The sequence below is a fragment of the Cherax quadricarinatus genome, chromosome 14 (assembly GCF_038502225.1).
Source record: "Cherax quadricarinatus isolate ZL_2023a chromosome 14, ASM3850222v1, whole genome shotgun sequence".
In the NCBI taxonomy this organism is placed as follows: Eukaryota; Metazoa; Arthropoda; class Malacostraca; order Decapoda; family Parastacidae; genus Cherax; species Cherax quadricarinatus.
In genome coordinates this window covers 19,185,627-19,203,839 of record NC_091305.1, presented here as the reverse complement: position 1 = coordinate 19,203,839, position 18,213 = coordinate 19,185,627, and the positions used below count along the sequence as shown (strand labels likewise).

The following is an 18,213-nucleotide window of genomic DNA, read 5'->3' as shown; positions in this document are numbered from 1 at the left end:
TGTATGTGCATGTATTTTATTTTCACTTTTTAGCTTCCAACTAGTACTTGGTCATGTTACCATTGTTCTTTATCACCATCTGAAGTCGCCTGGGCATCGAAGTGGCGAGGGTGGAGAAGAGGGAGGCATCCATGTTGATCCAAAGCTTCTTCAGTGCCTCCTTCAAGTCCGTGATGTTGGTGGGTCAAGCTTTTGGAGTCTCATTTTTCATCACATGCCAGGCATTCTCGATAGGATTTAGGTCATGAGAATTGCCTGGCCACTCCAAAACACTGATATTATTGTCCACTAGGAACTTTTTCAATCCATTTGACTTATGGGCAGGGGCACCATAATAAATAAAAAAAATCACATTCGTGAATGTTCCAAAATGTTAACATGTGGTCCCTTAACACCTCGATATACAGTGGACTCCTGGTTTTCGTACTTAATTCATTCCAGAAAGTGACTAAATCCAAATCTGATGATTTCCGAATTAATTTTCCTCATAAGAAATAATGTAAATCCAATTAATCCGTTCCACACACCCGAAAGTATTAACAAAAATTATTTTTTTATGGATTAAATATAGATTTATATACAGAAAAGAATGAGAAGTCGAGTATAAAACAATAATATCACACTTACTTTTATTGAAGACTCTTGTTGGTGTATGGAACATGGGAGGAGAGGAGAGGGTTAGGGTGATGTTCCTCCACAAATGTTTGCACCTCACTCCACTTTGCAGAAATGTCCTTAATCTTTGAAGAAGGCACCTTCTTCCCTCTCTCTTTCTCCTCCCCTGAAGCAATTTCCTCAGCTGGTGTATATAAGAACATAAGAAAGTAGGAACACTGCAGCAGGCCTGTTGGCCTATACCAGGCAGGTCCTTCACAAACCATCCCACTAACAGAATTGTATTTGCCCAACCCAATTTTCAATGCTTCCCAAGCAATAAGCTTCAGAGGCATTGCTAGGGTTGGTGTAACCTGGGGCAGCATCTTTGGTGTCACCCCCATGAAATCCATAAGGACTCTAGGTACCAAGTCCTTATCAAGGGTCATTTCCCTCCTTTGTTTTTTAATGCCACTAGGACCAGCTTGAGAGTCACTAGACCCCTGTCGTACAAAATATCTGTCCAGATAGGTCTGTTTCTGGCGTCTCTTTAAGATTTGCCTAAAATGGGACATGGCATTGTCACTGTAAAAGTCGCCAGCACTGATTGCAACAGCTTTCTCAGGGTGATGTTCCTCCACATATGAATGCACCCTAGTCCACATTGCACAAATCTCCTTAATCTTTGAAGAGGGCACCTTCTTCCATTTCTATTCGTCCTCCTCTAAAGCAATATCCTGAGCTGTGGTCTGTTGCTGATGCAGATGAAGCTCTTGCAGCTCATCAATGGTTAGCTCTTAATTGTGGTCCTCCACCAACTCTTTCACATCCTGGCCACTCACATCCAACCCCATGGAATTTCCCAATGCCGCAATTGATTGCACAATAGGTGTAGGGTCGACAGGGTCAGCCTCAAACCCTTCAAAAACCTTCTTTTGGACACAATCTGGCCACAATTTTCTCTGAGCAGAGTTCATCATCCTGGAAGTCACTCCCTGCCAAGCCTTATCTATAAGGCTTATGCAATGGAAGATATTGAAGTGATTCCTCCAGAACTCTTAGGGTCAATTCAGAGTCCGAGGTTATGTCAAAGTACCTTTGAAACATTCCTTTGGTGTACAGTTTTTTGAAGTTTGCAATGATCTTCTGGTCCATGGGCTGGATGAGAGGAATGGTGTTAGGAGGCAAGAACTTCACTGTTACAAAAGTGAATTCCTTAGACAATTGATCTTCCAAGTCTGGAGGATGAGCAGGAGCATTGTCCATTAACAGGAGGCACTGGAGTGGCAATTTATTCTTCACACTCAGGCCAAACACTTCATTGAACCATTCCAGGAAAATTTCCCTCACGACCCATGCCCCACTGTTTGCCTTCCACATCATACACAATTTACTCTTGACGACACTGTTTTTCTTAACACACTGGGATTTTCAGTGATACACCAGTAAAGGTCCTCTGGCATTTTCTTCCAAAACAAGCCTGTTTCATCACAAATGAACACATGTTGGGGTTGGAATTCCCACACGAATTTTTCAGCCTCATGTTTGTCTGAATGGCACCCTCACCATGCCTTACAACACTGTGTATGCCACTCCCCTTCTTGAATTTTTCAAACCAGCCTTTGCTGGCCTTAAATTCACCAACATCAGCACTCATTCCAGTTTCTTTATGAGATCATCATGCAACTGCCTTGCCTTTTCACAAATTATCGACTGCACAACACTATCTCCTGCTAACTAACAAAAAAAGGCACAATACAGTGACTGGAACGATACACAAATAACCCGCACATAAAAGATGACGTTTCCTGCTAACTCTTTCTCTCTGATCCACACCAACAACAATTTCTCCACTTCAATTGTTTGGGATCTCTGTTTCGTTATCGTATTCACCCCTTTCGCAACAATAGCTTCCATGATTTCTTTTCTCTTTGCCACAATGGAGCTGATGGTTGATGGTGCCTTCCCGTACATCCTGCCGAGTTCAGCAATGCGTATGCCACTATCATATTTTTGAACAATTTTTTGTTTTCATTTCTATGGTGTTCCTCATTTTCTTTACCAAAGGACTGGCACTAGGAGCTTTCTTTGGGGCCCTGATGGCTTATTTAGCAATCACACACAATAAACAAGTGCCAAAAACAATGGAGTATTACGAAATGTTTCGTATGACCTGGCAGGATATGTTCACTCACCGAGAAACAACGCAACACTGCCTGAGAATGTGTGTGGGAGGCGGCTTTGTCTGCGCGCTGGGCACTGGACGGGTTCTGTATCATTGACGAAAACAGAGGAAATCTACGACAACAGAACCAACATATTGACAAAAACGTTGGCGAAAATGGAAATCAGCGATAACGGAGATTGACAAAGAGGGAGGGTCCACTGTATACCCACAAGAAGAAACGTTTTTAAAACCTATAAAAATATAAACCCTTCTTTAACCAAACTTTACCACAAATGACTTACTTTACGAGCAAATTCTGACGATGGTTGATCCTCTTCCTTTGAAGCTTCAGTCAATAATTTAGAATATTTTTCCAAGTTTTCTGGTGAAGCATACACTGCAAGACCTTGCAACAAAAGCTGGTTGCGAGCTTTGAATGGACTCATCTCCACAACTTTTCCTTTAGAACCCAAACCTGTTGACGGATGATGACATAAATATTGATATACAATAGTTATACACATTTCAAAATGTTTTGGTTTGTTACTTATACAATAAAGGTTACAAAAAGATCAGTTTTAGATATTTAAAATTTTAAAAGTTCATAAATTAAAAATGAAAATTTAACATTTTGGTTCATTTTGTACAGTACCATTATCAAGTATCAAAATGTAGTTTAGATTTTAGTTCCAGTTTGGGAGCATATTGTGATATACAGTAGGGTCAAGCTTAAATGGCAGGCTCCAGGCTACCACCGTTAAGCCGAAATCTCTATAAAGTGAATCACTTTTTTTCACTTATAAATGCATATAACTGCCTGATAACATGTTTTCACTATCATGTATATAATGGCTTTGAAGCCAATGTTGGTCCCATAGTAAAATGCCATGAGCTCAGCTCAGTCAGACAAACTATGAGCGGTAAATCTGGGCCTAGATATGAAAGGATGGGTCTATGCGGTAAGTGTGCACCAGATAAAAATAATCCTGCAGCACTAAGTGCATAATGAGAAAAAAAACCGACCATGTTTCTGGTTAAAAATAGCAAATTTGCAGTGTATTTTGTATGGTTTTTATGGTTGCATTCTCTTTTTCTTGGTCTCATTTGAGAGAATGAAAGATATATTGCAGAAACAGAGATTGTTTTGACTGGTTTCAGGATTGAAAGTAACTTCAAATTAAGCTCAAAATAGGGAAAATGTTTGATTGTTGCCGATATTCCAGAGTACACAAATGATATCACTTATCCAATACATGTCCAGTTTGCCAGTCTAATAATGTATGCATTTATGAATGAACTAACATTATTTATACAATTATTACAATAAAGCAGTAGTTTTCATAACAGTAAATCTTATATTTTTTGTGTGAATAAAAATTCAAAATGAAAAGCAAGTATAATATAAGAGGGGCCTGGAGATGTGACTAAGGAACAGAGGAAATGTATTTTTAGTGCCAGGAATGTCTACACTTTATTCTGGACCCTATTTTTAAATTCTGATCACTTTATGGGGTAGCTGAAATAGGTAAATGGGCAGTCTCTTGTACTCAATCAATAGAAGGAATATTAGAGAAATAGCTGAGTTTGGTCGACTGGAACAATGGAATTGGCCAAAAATAGGGCGCAAAGGGGACGAAATTACAGATGTGTAAATATCGCCGAGACCGCTAACTTTGCAAGAGTGTAATTCCATAAGTTTTTCATCAAATTCAATACTTTTGTTTTCATTACCTTCAAAAAAAGATTCTCAATCATTTCAATTTTTTTTTTTTTAAATTCTTTAACCCTGAGAGAACGTTTGAGATCAGGAGTCACAAACCTGAAAGGGTTAAAAAAACAATATAAAAATATAATACACATACAGTACACTCATTACTACTTCTTTCAACAAACTGGTCACATCCCACAAAAGTAGGGTGAGAGGTGATTAGTACTTATTGTAGAAAGTCAGGTGTGGTACCTCCCTCCCTCAACAACCACACCTACATGAAATACGTATATGACATTTAAAGTGCCCAAGAGCAATTATTATTATTATTACTATCAACATACCTCATTCACTAAGTTATTCATTTCTAACAACTACCCTTAGATGCCATCATAAACAAGAGAGAATGAGACACAGAGAATGCAAACAAATACGTATTAATACCTGTACGCTTACGGTTCACACACATTTTGCACACATTTGTGAAGCTTTTACCCCAAAACACAAATACTTTACAATGTGTACAAGTTGTCTTCACGTTGGTGCAGTAGAATAAATAACTTCAACACTCCCATTCTCATACAACACACCATTTTTAGAGCAAATGATGATATGAGCAAAGGCATACAAAAGGAATATTTTTCTACAGTTACCCCCAGTAATAATAATAATAATAATAATAATAATAATGTACATGTTTATAGAGGGGCAACTGATATATCAGATCATTATTTAGTCGTAGCTACAGTTAGAGTAAGAGGTAGATGGGAAAAGAGGAAGGTGGCAACAACAAGTAAGAGGGAGGTGAAAGTGTATAAACTAAGGGAGGAGGAAGTTCGGGTGAGATATAAGCGACTATTGGCAGAAAGGTGGGCTAGTGCAAAGATGAGTAGTGGGGGGGTTGAAGAGGGTTGGAATAGTTTTAAAAATGCAGTATTAGAATGTGGGGCAGAAGTTTGTGGTTATAGGAGGGTGGGGGCAGGAGGAAAGAGGAGTGATTGGTGGAATGATGAAGTAAAGGGTGTGATAAAAGAGAAAAAGGTAGCTTATGAGAGGTTTTTACAAAACAGAAGTGTTATAAGAAGAGCAGAGTATATGGAGAGTAAAAGAAAGGTAAAGAGAGTGGTGAGAGAGTGCAAAAGGAGAGCAGATGATAGAGTGGGAGAGGCACTGTCAAGAAATTTTAATGAAAATAAGAAAAAATTTTGGAATGAGTTAAACAAGTTAAGAAAGCCTAGGGAAAATATGGATTTGTCAGTTAAAAACAGAGTAGGGGAGTTAGTAGATGGGGAGATGGAGGTATTGGGTAGATGGCGAGAATATTTTGAGGAACTTTTAAATGTTAAGGAAGAAACAGAGGCAGTAATTTCATGCATTGGTCAGGGAGGTATACCATCTTTTAGGAGTGAAGAAGAGCAGAATGTAAGTGTGGGGGAGGTACGTGAGGCATTACGTAAAATGAAAGGGGGTAAAGCAGCTGGAACTGATGGGATCATGACAGAAATGTTAAAAGCAGGTGGGGATATAGTGTTGGAGTGGTTGGTACTTTTGTTTAATAAATGTATGAAAGAGGGGAAGGTACCTAGGGATTGGCAGAGAGCATGTATAGTCCCTTTATATAAAGGGAAACGGGACAAAAGAGACTGTAAAAATTATAGAGGAATAAGCTTACTGAGTATACCAGGAAAAGTGTATGGTAGGGTTATAATTGAAAGAATTAGAGGTAAGACAGAATGTAGGATTGCGGATGAGCAAGGAGGTTTCAGAGTGGGTAGGGGATGTGTAGATCAGGTGTTTACATTGAAGCATATATGTGAACAGTATTTAGATAAAGATAGGGAAGTTTTTATTGCATTTATGGATTTAGAAAAGGCATATGATAGAGTGGATAGAGGAGCAATGTGGCAGATGTTGCAAGTATATGGAATAGGTGGTAAGTTATTAAATGCTGTAAAGAGTTTTTATGAGGATAGTGAGGCTCAGGTTAGGGTGTGTAGAAGAGAGGGAGACTACTTCCCAGTAAAAGTAGGTCTTAGACAGGGATGTGTAATGTCACCATGGTTGTTTAATATATTTATAGATGGGGTTGTAAAGGAAGTAAATGCTAGGGTGTTTGGGAGAGGGGTGGGATTAAATTATGGGGAATCAAATTCAAAATGGGAATTGACACAGTTACTTTTTGCTGATGATACTGTGCTTATGGGAGATTCTAAAGAAAAATTGCAAAGGTTAGTGGATGAGTTTGGGAATGTGTGTAAAGGTAGAAAGTTGAAAGTGAACATAGAAAAGAGTAAGGTGATGAGGGTGTCAAATGATTTACATAAAGAAAAATTGGATATCAAATTGGGGAGGAGTATGGAAGGAGTGAATGTTTTCAGATACTTGGGAGTTGACGTGTCGGCGGATGGATTTATGAAGGATGAGGTTAATCATAGAATTGATGAGGGAAAAAAGGTGAGTGGTGCGTTGAGGTATATGTGGAGTCAAAAAACGTTATCTATGGAGGCAAAGAAGGGAATGTATGAAAGTATAGTAGTACCAACACTCTTATATGGGTGTGAAGCTTGGGTGGTAAATGCAGCAGCGAGGAGACGGTTGGAGGCAGTGGAGATGTCCTGTTTAAGGGCAATGTGTGGTGTAAATATTATGCAGAAAATTCGGAGTGTGGAAATTAGGAGAAGGTGTGGAGTTAATAAAAGTATTAGTCAGAGGGCAGAAGAGGGGTTGTTGAGGTGGTTTGGTCATTTAGAGAGAATGGATCAAAGTAGAATGACATGGAAAGCATATAAATCTATAGGGGAAGGAAGGCGGGGTAGGGGTCGTCCTCGAAAGGGTTGGAGAGAGGGGGTAAAGGAGGTTTTGTGGGTAAGGGGCTTGGACTTCCAGCAAGCGTGCGTGAGCGTGTTAGATAGGAGTGAATGGAGACGAATGGTACTTGGGACCTGACGATCTGTTGGAGTGTGAGCAGGGTAATATTTAGTGAAGGGATTCAGGGAAACCGGTTATTTTCATATAGTCGGACTTGAGTCCTGGAAATGGGAAGTACAATGCCTGCACTTTAAAGGAGGGGTTTGGGATATTGGCAGTTTGGAGGGATATGTTGTGTATCTTTATATGTGTATGCTTCTAGACTGTTGTATTCTGAGCACCTCTGCAAAAACAGTGATAATGTGCGAGTGTGGTGAAAGTGTTGAATGATGATGAAAGTATTTTCTTTTTGGGGATTTTCTTTCTTTTTTGGGTCACCCTGCCTCGGTGGGAGACGGCAGACTTGTTGAAAAAAAAAAAATAATAATAATAATAATAATCACTGAGTCTCATTAACCCTTTCAGGGTCGACAGGCCCTCTCAGACACTTGTTCTCAGGGTCGCCCAAATTTCAAAAAAAAAAAAAAAAAATTTTTTCTTATGAAACGATAGAGAATCTTTTCTCGATCACAATGACACCAAAAGTATGAAATTTGATGGAAAACTTACGGAATTATGCTCTCTCGAAGTTTGTGGTCTCAACGATGTTTACGCATCGGCGATTTTGCCCACTTTTAGCAGTATTTTTGGCCAATTCCACTCTACTAGTTGACAAAAATCATGAATATTTCGCTAGAACTCCATTTTTTCTCTCGAATGAGTACAAGAAACCACCCATTTACCGATTTCAACTATCTAATACAGTGGTCAGAATTTAGCAATTTTGCCAATTTCGCACAAATTTCAAAAGATGCCAATTTCCAAATAGGGTCCAGAATAAACAAGAAAGACATTCCTGGCACTAAAATGACATTTCCTCTGTTCATTAGTCACGTCCTAATGCCCCTCTTACATACTTTTGCTTTCCACTTTGAATTTTTATTCTCACAAAAAATAGAACATTTACTGTTATGCAGACTACTGCATTAGTGTAAAAAATGGTATAAATAATATCGGCACACTTGTGAAAGAATATTAGACTTACCAGTTGACGTGTATTGGACACTTAGCATGATTTGTTTACTTTTGAACTTTGGTAAAAATCGAACATTTCTGCTAATTTGAGCTCAATTTCAAGGTACTTTTCATTGTAAAATCAGTCAAAATCATCTCAATTTCTGTAATATGTCTTCCAATCTATAGAATGAGACCAGGAAAACTAAAATACAACAATAAATACCATACAAAAATACAGTGCAAAGCCGCTGTTTTAATCCAAAAACACAGTTTTTTTTTCTCATTACGCACTGTGTGCTGCAGGATTTTTTTTAGACTGCGCACACTGACCACATAGGCAAATTCTTTCATATGTAGACCTACCAGCTTTCTCTCACTAGATTTGAGGGCGCTAGAATTTAGGCGTAGTAGTACGTCAAAAACCCTGGTACGTAAGCCGTACTAGTACGGCCGAAATCCTGAAAGGGTTAAATGTTGTATATTACATTAACTCCTTGACTGTCACAACCCCAAATCCTGAGGTGTCTCCTGGTGTTGCAAAATCCCCCCCCCCCATTATGTTTTCTTATGAAATGATAGAGAATCTTTTCCCGATTGTAATGACACCAAAAGAACAAAATTTGATGGGAAACTGACAGAATTACGCTCTCATGAAGTTGGTCCACATAATTCTTGAATTTACACATTCATATTCTCTTTTCTCCTTCCATAACTGATCATTCAACATTACTGCTACCCCTTCCTTTGCTCTAACTCTCTCAGATACTCCAGATTTAATCCCATTTATTTCCCCCACTGAAACTCCCCTACCCCCTTCAGCTTTGTTTCGCTTAGGGCCAGGACATCCAACTTCTTTTCATTCATAACATCAGCAATCATCTGTTTCTTGTCATCCGCACTACATCCACGCACATTTAAGCATCCCAGTTTTATAAAGTTTTTCTTCTTCTCTTTTTTAGTAAATGTCTACAGGAGAAGGGGTTACTAGCCCATTGCTCCCGGCATTTTAGTCGCCTCATACGACACGCATGGCTTACGGAGGAAAGATTCTTTTCCACTTCCCCATGGACAATAGAAGAAATAAAGAAGAACAAGAGCTATTTAGAAAAAGGAGAAAAACCTAGATGTATGTATATATATATGCATGTGCGTGTCTGAAGTGTGACCAAAGTGTAAGTAGGAGTAGCAAGATATCCCTGTTATCTAGCGTGTTTATGAGACAGAAAAAGAAACCAGCAATCCTACCATCATGCAAAACAGTTACAGGTTTCTGTTTCACAGTCATCTGGCAGGACGGTAGTACTTCCCTGGGTGGTTGCTGTCTACCAACCTACTACCTATAAGGTAAGGTAAGGTAAGGTACCTAGGGATTCGCAGAGAGCATGCATAGTTCCTTTGTATAAAGGCAAAGGGGATAAAAGAGTGCAAAAATTATAGGGGGATAAGTCTGCTGAGTATACCTGGTAAAGTGTATGGTAGAGTTATTATTGAAAGAATTAAGAGTAAGACGGAGAATAGGATAGCAGATGAACAAGGAGACTTTAGGAAAGGTAGGGGGTGTGTGGACCAGGTGTTTACAGTGAAACATATAAGTGAACAGTATTTAGATAAGGCTAAAGAGGTCTTTGTGGCATTTATGGATTTGGAAAAGGCATATGACAGGGTGGATAGGGGGGCAATGTGGCAGATGTTGCAAGTGTATGGTGTAGGAGGTAGGTTACTGAAAGCAGTGAAGAGTTTTTACAAGGATAGTGAGGCTCAAGTTAGAGTATGTAGGAAAGAGGGAAATTATTTCCCAGTAAAAGTAGGCCTTAGACAAGGATGTGTGATGTCACCGTGGTTGTTTAATATATTTATAGATGGGGTTGTAAGAGAAGTAAATGCGAGGGTCTTGGCAAGAGGCGTGGAGTTAAAAGATAAAGAATCACACACAAAGTGGGAGTTGTCACAGCTGCTCTTTGCTGATGACACTGTGCTCTTGGGAGATTCTGAAGAGAAGTTGCAGAGATTGGTGGATGAATTTGGTAGGGTGTGCAAAAGAAGAAAATTAAAGGTGAATACAGGAAAGAGTAAGGTTATGAGGATAACAAAAAGATTAGGTGATGAAAGATTGAATATCAGATTGGAGGGAGAGAGTATGGAGGAGGTAAATGTATTCAGATATTTGGGAGTGGACGTGTCAGCGGATGGGTCTATGAAAGATGAGGTGAATCATAGAATTGATGAGGGGAAAAGAGTGAGTGGTGCATTTAGGAGTCTGTGGAGACAAAGAACTTTGTCCTTGGAGGCAAAGAGGGGAATGTATGAGAGTATAGTTTTACCAACGCTCTTATATGGGTGTGAAGCATGGGTGATGAATGTTGCAGCGAGGAGAAGGCTGGAGGCAGTGGAGATATCATGTCTGAGGGCAATGTGTGGTGTGAATATAATGCAGAGAATTCGTAGTTTGGAAGTTAGGAGGAGGTGCGGGATTACCAAAACTGTTATCCAGAGGGCTGAGGAAGGGTTGTTGAGGTGGTTCGGACATGTAGAGAGAATGGAGCGAAACAGAATGACTTCAAGAGTGTATCAGTCTGTAGTGGAAGGAAGGCGGGGTAGGGGTCGGCCTAGGAAAGGTTGGAGAGAGGGGGTAAAGGAGGTTTTGTGTGCGAGGGGCTTGGACTTCCAGCAGGCATATGTGAGCGTGTTTGATAGGAGTGAATGGAGACAAATGGTTTTTAATACTTGATGTGCTGTTGGAGTGTGAGCAAAGTAACATTTATGAAGGGGTTCAGGGAAACCGGCAGGCCGGACTTGAGTCCTGGAGATGGGAAGTACAGTGCCTGCACTCTGAAGGAGGGGTGTTAATGTTGCAGTTTAAAAACTGTAGTGTAAAGCACCCTTCTGGCAAGACAGTGATGGAGTGAATGATGGTGAAAGTTTTTCTTTTTCGGGCCACCCTGCCTTGGTGGGAATCGGCCAGTGTGATAATAAAACAAAAAAAAAATAATGAAGTTAGTGACCTCGGCAATATTTACGAATCAGCGATTTCGCCCACTTTGAGCCCTATTTTCGGCTAATTCAATTGTTCCAGTCGAATAAACTCATAGCTATTTCTTTAGAACTCTATTTTCTCTATCAATCAGGTACAAGAAACTGCCCATATACAGATTTCAACTACCCAATAACGTGGTCAGAAATTGGCAATTTGGCCATTTTCACGAAAATTAAAAAATACGACAATTTCAAAATGGGGTCCAGAATGAACAGCGCAGACATTCCTGGCTCTAATACAAACTTTTCTTTGTTCATCAGTCACGTCCTCAGGCCTCTCTGATATTACTCTTGCTTTCTATTTTGAATTTTTATTCAAACAAAAAATAGAAGATTTACTGTTATGCAGACTACTGCAATATTGTAATAATGTATAAATAATGTCAACCCATTCATGACTGCATATTAGAATGGCTACTTGGACATTTATTGGAAAATGACATCATTTGTTTACTTTTGAACATCGGCAAAAATCTGATATTTCCCCTACTTTGAGCTCCACTTCTAGGTTCTTTTCATAGTAAAACCAATCAAAATCACCTTTATTTCTATAATATGTTTTCCATTCTATCAAATGAGACCAAGAAAACGAGAATACAACCATAAATACTATAAGAAAATAGATCACAAAGTCGGCATTTTTTTTTCTCATAATGCACTGCGTGCTGCAGGATTTTTTTTTTATATGGTGCACACACAGACCCATTCTCTCGCATGTGGGTTTACCAGCTCGCTCCTGCTTGATTTGAAGCCGCTAGAATTTCTGAGTATATATACGTCAAACACGGTGGCTTGTATATACAACCAAAACAGTCAAAGGGTTAATATACACATTTTCTTTAATCCATATATGATATTATTTTTGAAAATTATATAATAAACACAATACATAACACATAAAGATGATAAATACACCCCACAGTAATATAAATAAACATAAATATGAGATGTGGTAGCCAGACGACTTGTACAAGTGACGGCAAGAATCACATTTTCTCTATTCCAACGTAAGAGAAAATGTGTTACTAGGGATAACTGTAGAAAATTATTCCTTTCGTATGTAAGTTTATTCAGGTATACACAAATACAGTTACATAGATTATCATACATAGCAGCATAATAAGCACCTAGGATAACCCAAAAATATCAGTGACTTATTTCCATTCCCTTCACTCAGAGCGTCATTTCTTCTAAAAATGGTATTACATGAGAATTTGAGTGTTCCTCTTTATTTATTCTACCGTATCAATGTAGAGCCTCACTATCCTCATAAAAACTCTTTACAGCATTTAATAACGTACCACCTATTCCATGTACTTGCAACATCTGCCACATTGCTCCTCTATCCACTCTATCATATGCCTTTTCTAAATCCATAAATGCAATAAAAACTTCCCTACCTTTATCTAAATACTGTTCACATATATGCTTCAATGTAAACACTTGATCTACACATCCCCTACCCACTCTGAAACCTCCTTGCTCATCCGCAATCCTACATTCTGTCTTACCTCTAATTCTTTCAATTATAACCCTACCGTACACTTTTCCTAGTATACTCAGTAAACTTATTCCTCTATAATTTTTACAGTCTCTTTTGTCCTCTTTCCCTTTATATAAAGGGACTATACATGCTCTCCGCCAATCCCTAGGTACCTTCCCCTCTTTCATACATTTATTAAAGAAAAGTACCAACCACTCCAACACTATATCTCCCCCTGCTTTTAACATTTCTGTCATGATCCTATCAGTTCCAGCTGCTTTACCCCCTTTCATTCTACGTAATGCCTCACGTACCTCACCCACACTTACATTCTGATCTTCTTCACTCACTAAAAGAGGGTGTGTAGAAGAGAGGGAGACTACTTCCCGGTAAAAGTAGGTCTTAGACAGGGATGTGTAATGTCACCATGGTTGTTTAATATATTTATAGATGGGATTGTAAAGGAAGTAAATGCTAGGGTGTTCTGGAGAGGGGTGGGATTAAATTTTGGGGAATCAAATTCAAAATGGGAATTGACACAGTTACTTTTTGCTGATGATACTGTGCTTATGGAAGATTCTAAAGAAAAATTGCAAAGGTTAGTGGATGAGTTTGGGAATGTGTGTAAAGGTAGAAAGTTGAAAGTGAACATAAAAAAGAGTAAGATGATGAGGGTATCAAATGATTTAGATAAAGAAAAATTGGATATCAAATTGAGGAGGAGGAGTATGGAAGAAGTGAATGTTTTCAGATACTTGGGAGTTGACGTGTCGGCGGATGGATTTATGAAGGATGAGGTTAATCATAGAATTGATGAGGGAAAAAAGGTGAGTGGTGCGTTGAGGTATATGTGGAGTCAAAAAACGTTATCTATGGAGGCAAAGATGGGAATGTATGAAAGTATAGTAGTACCAACACTCTTATATGGGTGTGAAGCTTGGGTGGTAAATGCAGCAGCGAGGAGACGGTTGGAGGCAGTGGAGATGTCCTGTTTAAGGGCAATGTGTGGTGTAAATATTATGCAGAAAATTCGGAGTGTGGAAATTAGGAAAAGGTGTGGAGTTAATAAAAGTATTAGTCAGAGGGCAGAAGAGGGGTTGTTGAGGTGGTTTGGTCATTTAGAGAGAATGGATCAAAGTAGAATGACATGGAAAGCATATAAATCTATAGGGGAAGGAAGGCGGGGTAGGGGTTGTCCTCGAAAGGGTTGGAGAGAGGGGGTAAAGGAGGTTTCGTGGGCGAGGGGCTTGGACTTCCAGCAAGCATGCATGAGCATGTTAGATAGGAGTGAATGGAGACGAATGGTACTTGGGACCTGACGATCTGTTGGAGTGTGAGCAGGGTAATATTTAGTGCAGGGATTCAGGGAAACCGGTTATTTTCATATACTAGTTGGACTCGAGTCCTGGAAATGGGAAGTACAGTGCCTGCACTTTAAAGTAGGGGTTTGGGATATTGGCAGTTTCGAGGGATATGTTGTGTATCTTAACATGTGTATGCTTCTAAACTGTTGTATTCTGAGCACCTCTGCAAAAACAGTGATAATGTGTGAGTGTGGTGAAAGTGTTGAATGATGATTTAAGTATTTTCTTTTTGGGGATTTTCTTTCTTTTTTGGGTCACCCTGCCTTGGTGGGAGACGGCCGACTTGTTGAAAAAAAAAAAAAAATCAATGTAGAGACAACTTGCACACAATGTAACTTGTACACAAACCAGACGTGTACGCTTTTTTTTTTTTAACAAGTCGGCCGTCTCCCACCGAGGCAGGGTGACCCAAAAAGAAAGAAAATCTCCAAAAAGAAAATACTTTCATCATCATTCAACACTTTCAACTCACTCACACATAATCACTGTTTTTGCAGAGGTGCTCAGAATACAACAGTTAAGAAGCATATACATATAAATATACACAACATATCCCTCCAAAATGCCAATATCCCAAACCCCTCCTTTAAAGTGCAGGCAGTGTACTTCCTATTTCCAGGACTCAAGTCCAGCTATATAAAAATAACCGGTTTCCCTGAATCCCTTCACTAAATAATACCCCTGCTCACACTCCAATAGCTCATCAGGTCCCAAATACCATTCGTCTCCATTCACTCCTATCTAATACGCTCACGCACGCTTACTGGAAGTCCTACCCCTCACCCACAAAACCTCCTTTACCCCCTCCCTCCAACCTTTTCGAGGACGACCCCTACCCCGCCTTTCTTCCCCTACAGATTTATACACTCTCCATGTCATTCTACTTTGATCCAGTCTCTCTAAATGACCAAACCACCTCAACAACCCCTCTTCAGCCCTCTGACTAATACTTTTATTAACTCCACACCTTCTCCTAATTTCCACACTCCGAATTTTCTGCATAATATATACACCACACATTGCCCTTAGACAGGACATCTCCACTGCCTCCACCTGCCTCCTTGCTGCAGCATTTACAACCCAAGCTTCACACCCATATAAGAGTGTTGGTACTACTGTACTATACTTTCATACATTCCCTTCTTTGCCTCCATAGATAACTTTTTTTGTCTCCACAAATACCTCAATGCATCACTTGCCTTTCTTCCTTCATCAATTCTATGATTAACCTCATCCTTCATAAATCCAACCGCTGACATGTCAACTCCCAAATATCTGAAAACATTCACTTCTTCCATACTCCTCCCCAATTTGATATCCAATTTTTCTTTATCTAAATCATTTGATACCCTCATCACCTTACTCTTTTTCTATGTTCACTTTCAACTTTCTACCTTTACAAACACTCCCAAACTCGTCCACTAACCTTTGCAATTTTTCTTTAGAATCTCCCATAAGCACAGTATCATCAGCAAAAGTAAATGTGTCAATTCCCAATTTGTATTTGATTCCCCATAATTTAATCCCACCCCTCTCCCCAACACAGTAGCATTTACTTCTTTTACAACCCCATCTATGAATATATTAAACAACCATGGTGACATTACACATCCCTGTCTAAGACCTACTTTTACCAGGAAGTAGTCTCCCTCTCTTCTATACACCCTAACCTGAGCCTCACTATCCTCATAAAAATCCCTGACCTAATCCCATTTATTCCTCTCCACTGAAACTCCCCATCAGCTTTGTTTCACTTAAAGCCAGAACATCCAGCTTCTTCTCATTCATAACATCCACAATCATCTCTTTCTTATCATTCGCACAACATCCACGCACATTCAGACATCCCACTTTGACAATTTTCTTCTTATTCTTTTTAGTAATTATTACAGGACAAGGGGTTACTAGCCCATTGTTCCCGGCATTTTAGTTGACTTTTACAACACGCATGGCTTACGAGGAAAGATTCTTATTCCACTTCCCCATGGATATAAAAGGAAAAGTAGTAAGAACAATAACTATTAAGATAACATCAAAGAAAACTCAGATGAGTGTGTATAAATAAACATGTACATGTATGTGTAGTGTGACCTAAGTGTAAGTAGAAGTAGCAAGACCTGTAATCTTGCATATTTTTGAGACGGACAAAAGACACCAGCAATCCTACCATTATGCAAAACAATTACACTACCAAGTGAGTGTAAAACGGAAACCTGTAATTGTTTTACATGATGGTAGGATTGCTGGTATCTTTTGTCTGTCTCATAAATATGCAAGATTACAGGTATGTCTTGCTACTTTTACTTACACTTGGGTCACACTACACATACATGTACAAGCATATATATACACACACCCCTCTGGGTTTTCTATTTTCTTTTTAGTTCTTGTTCTTGTTTATTTCCTCTTATCTCTATGGGGAAGTGGAACAGAATTCTTCCTCCGTAAGCCATGCGTGTTGTAAGAGGCGACTAAAATGCCGGGAGCAAGGGGCTAGTAACCCCCTTCTCCTGTATATATTACTAAATATAAAAGGAGAAACTTTTGTTTTTCCTTTTGGGCCATCCTGCCTTGGTGGGATACGGCCAGTTTTTTGAAAAAATAAGAAAATTTATATATAAACCATACCACGGGCGGGGATAGAACCCGTGATCAGAGAGTCTCAAAACTCCAGACTGTCGCGTTGGCCACTGGACCAGCTAGCCACGTCCAGTGGATAACGCGATTTGTGGCTAGCTGGTCCAGTGGCTAACGCGACGGTCTGGAGTTTTGAGACTCTCTGATCGCGGGTTCTGTCCCCGCCCATAATTAATTAAATAATTAATAAATATTAATAAATAATTAAATAATTAATAAATAATTAATCTAAACATGCACTGTTTGGGTTCCTCTAAGATTTAAGTAATACAAGACATTACTTTCATATACTCGACATAATCTGCTTTAATGAGTAATTAATAAATATACAAATAAGACATTACAATACACAAATTCCATTAACACAGATATACATAGTATCACCTAAGACAGTCTTTTCAAAGACCTAATACACTGGGAATATTACTTTCTCAAGAGAGAGTTTCAAGCATACACAGTAGACTGAGCCAAAGCTGAATGAGTACAGTTTTCTCCTTATACACACATATGGGCTAAGTACAAGCCTCTAAAGCTTTATAGCGTGAACCTTTCTATGATCTCTTCTGCCAGAATATAGAAGCTCCCTCAGCATAGTCAAGAGACTGCCTAGACAAACCCTTGTGAACCACAGGTCACATCGGGTCACGTGATATACGTACTTAACATTTGGCACCAACTTGTGACATCGCTAACCAGCCATACTTTTGAACTGTGCAATGATAATTATGTACTTTTACATATAAATGAGCTCATAACCAGACACATGAATACATATACTCATTTCTTTAATAATCAAATAACACAAACATATTATGAAGAATGAATAGGATAATAGCACAACGATCCAGTAGCTCCGTTTTAGCTAACAACGAAGTTACTAGCATGGTAGTATTATCTAAGTGATGAAATACATACGGGATATCGTAACAGCAGGTTATTTGTGTATTATTCCAGTCATGGTATTGTGCCTTTTTTTTGTTATTTACTACACTGTGCTTATAGATATAAGGCATAATAAGCATGACTTGCAAGTAATACACAGTTTCACTTGATCAGAAATCAGACCTGACGACTCTACATTGTGTGCAATACCTGTTGGTTTATGAGCCGCTCTCTGAGACAGAGAGACAAGCAGACAGACAGACACACACACACAGGCAGACAGAAAGACAGACACACACAGGCACACAGAAAAAGATACACAGACAGACATGTTTATGTGTAACAGTGAAAACAAATAAACCAAGGGTTCCCTGCAGCAGTGCACGATCATCAAGTGTCACTCAACTGCTGCACTGTCAGC

General features: G+C 39.1%; 1 protein-coding gene across 7 annotated transcripts in view; it reads right to left on the bottom strand.

The window, feature by feature from the left end:
- The window catches only part of mRpL9 (mitochondrial ribosomal protein L9), a 66,889-nt gene that overhangs the window by 4,295 nt on the left and 44,381 nt on the right, over window positions 1-18,213 (bottom strand). For all 7 annotated transcript variants that reach the window (XM_053786892.2, XM_053786883.2, XM_070084890.1 and 4 more), the window contains one exon: window positions 3,064-3,236. In XM_053786892.2, coding sequence (XP_053642867.1) covers window positions 3,064-3,236 — 173 coding nt within the window. The remainder of the gene's footprint in view (window positions 1-3,063; window positions 3,237-18,213) is intronic.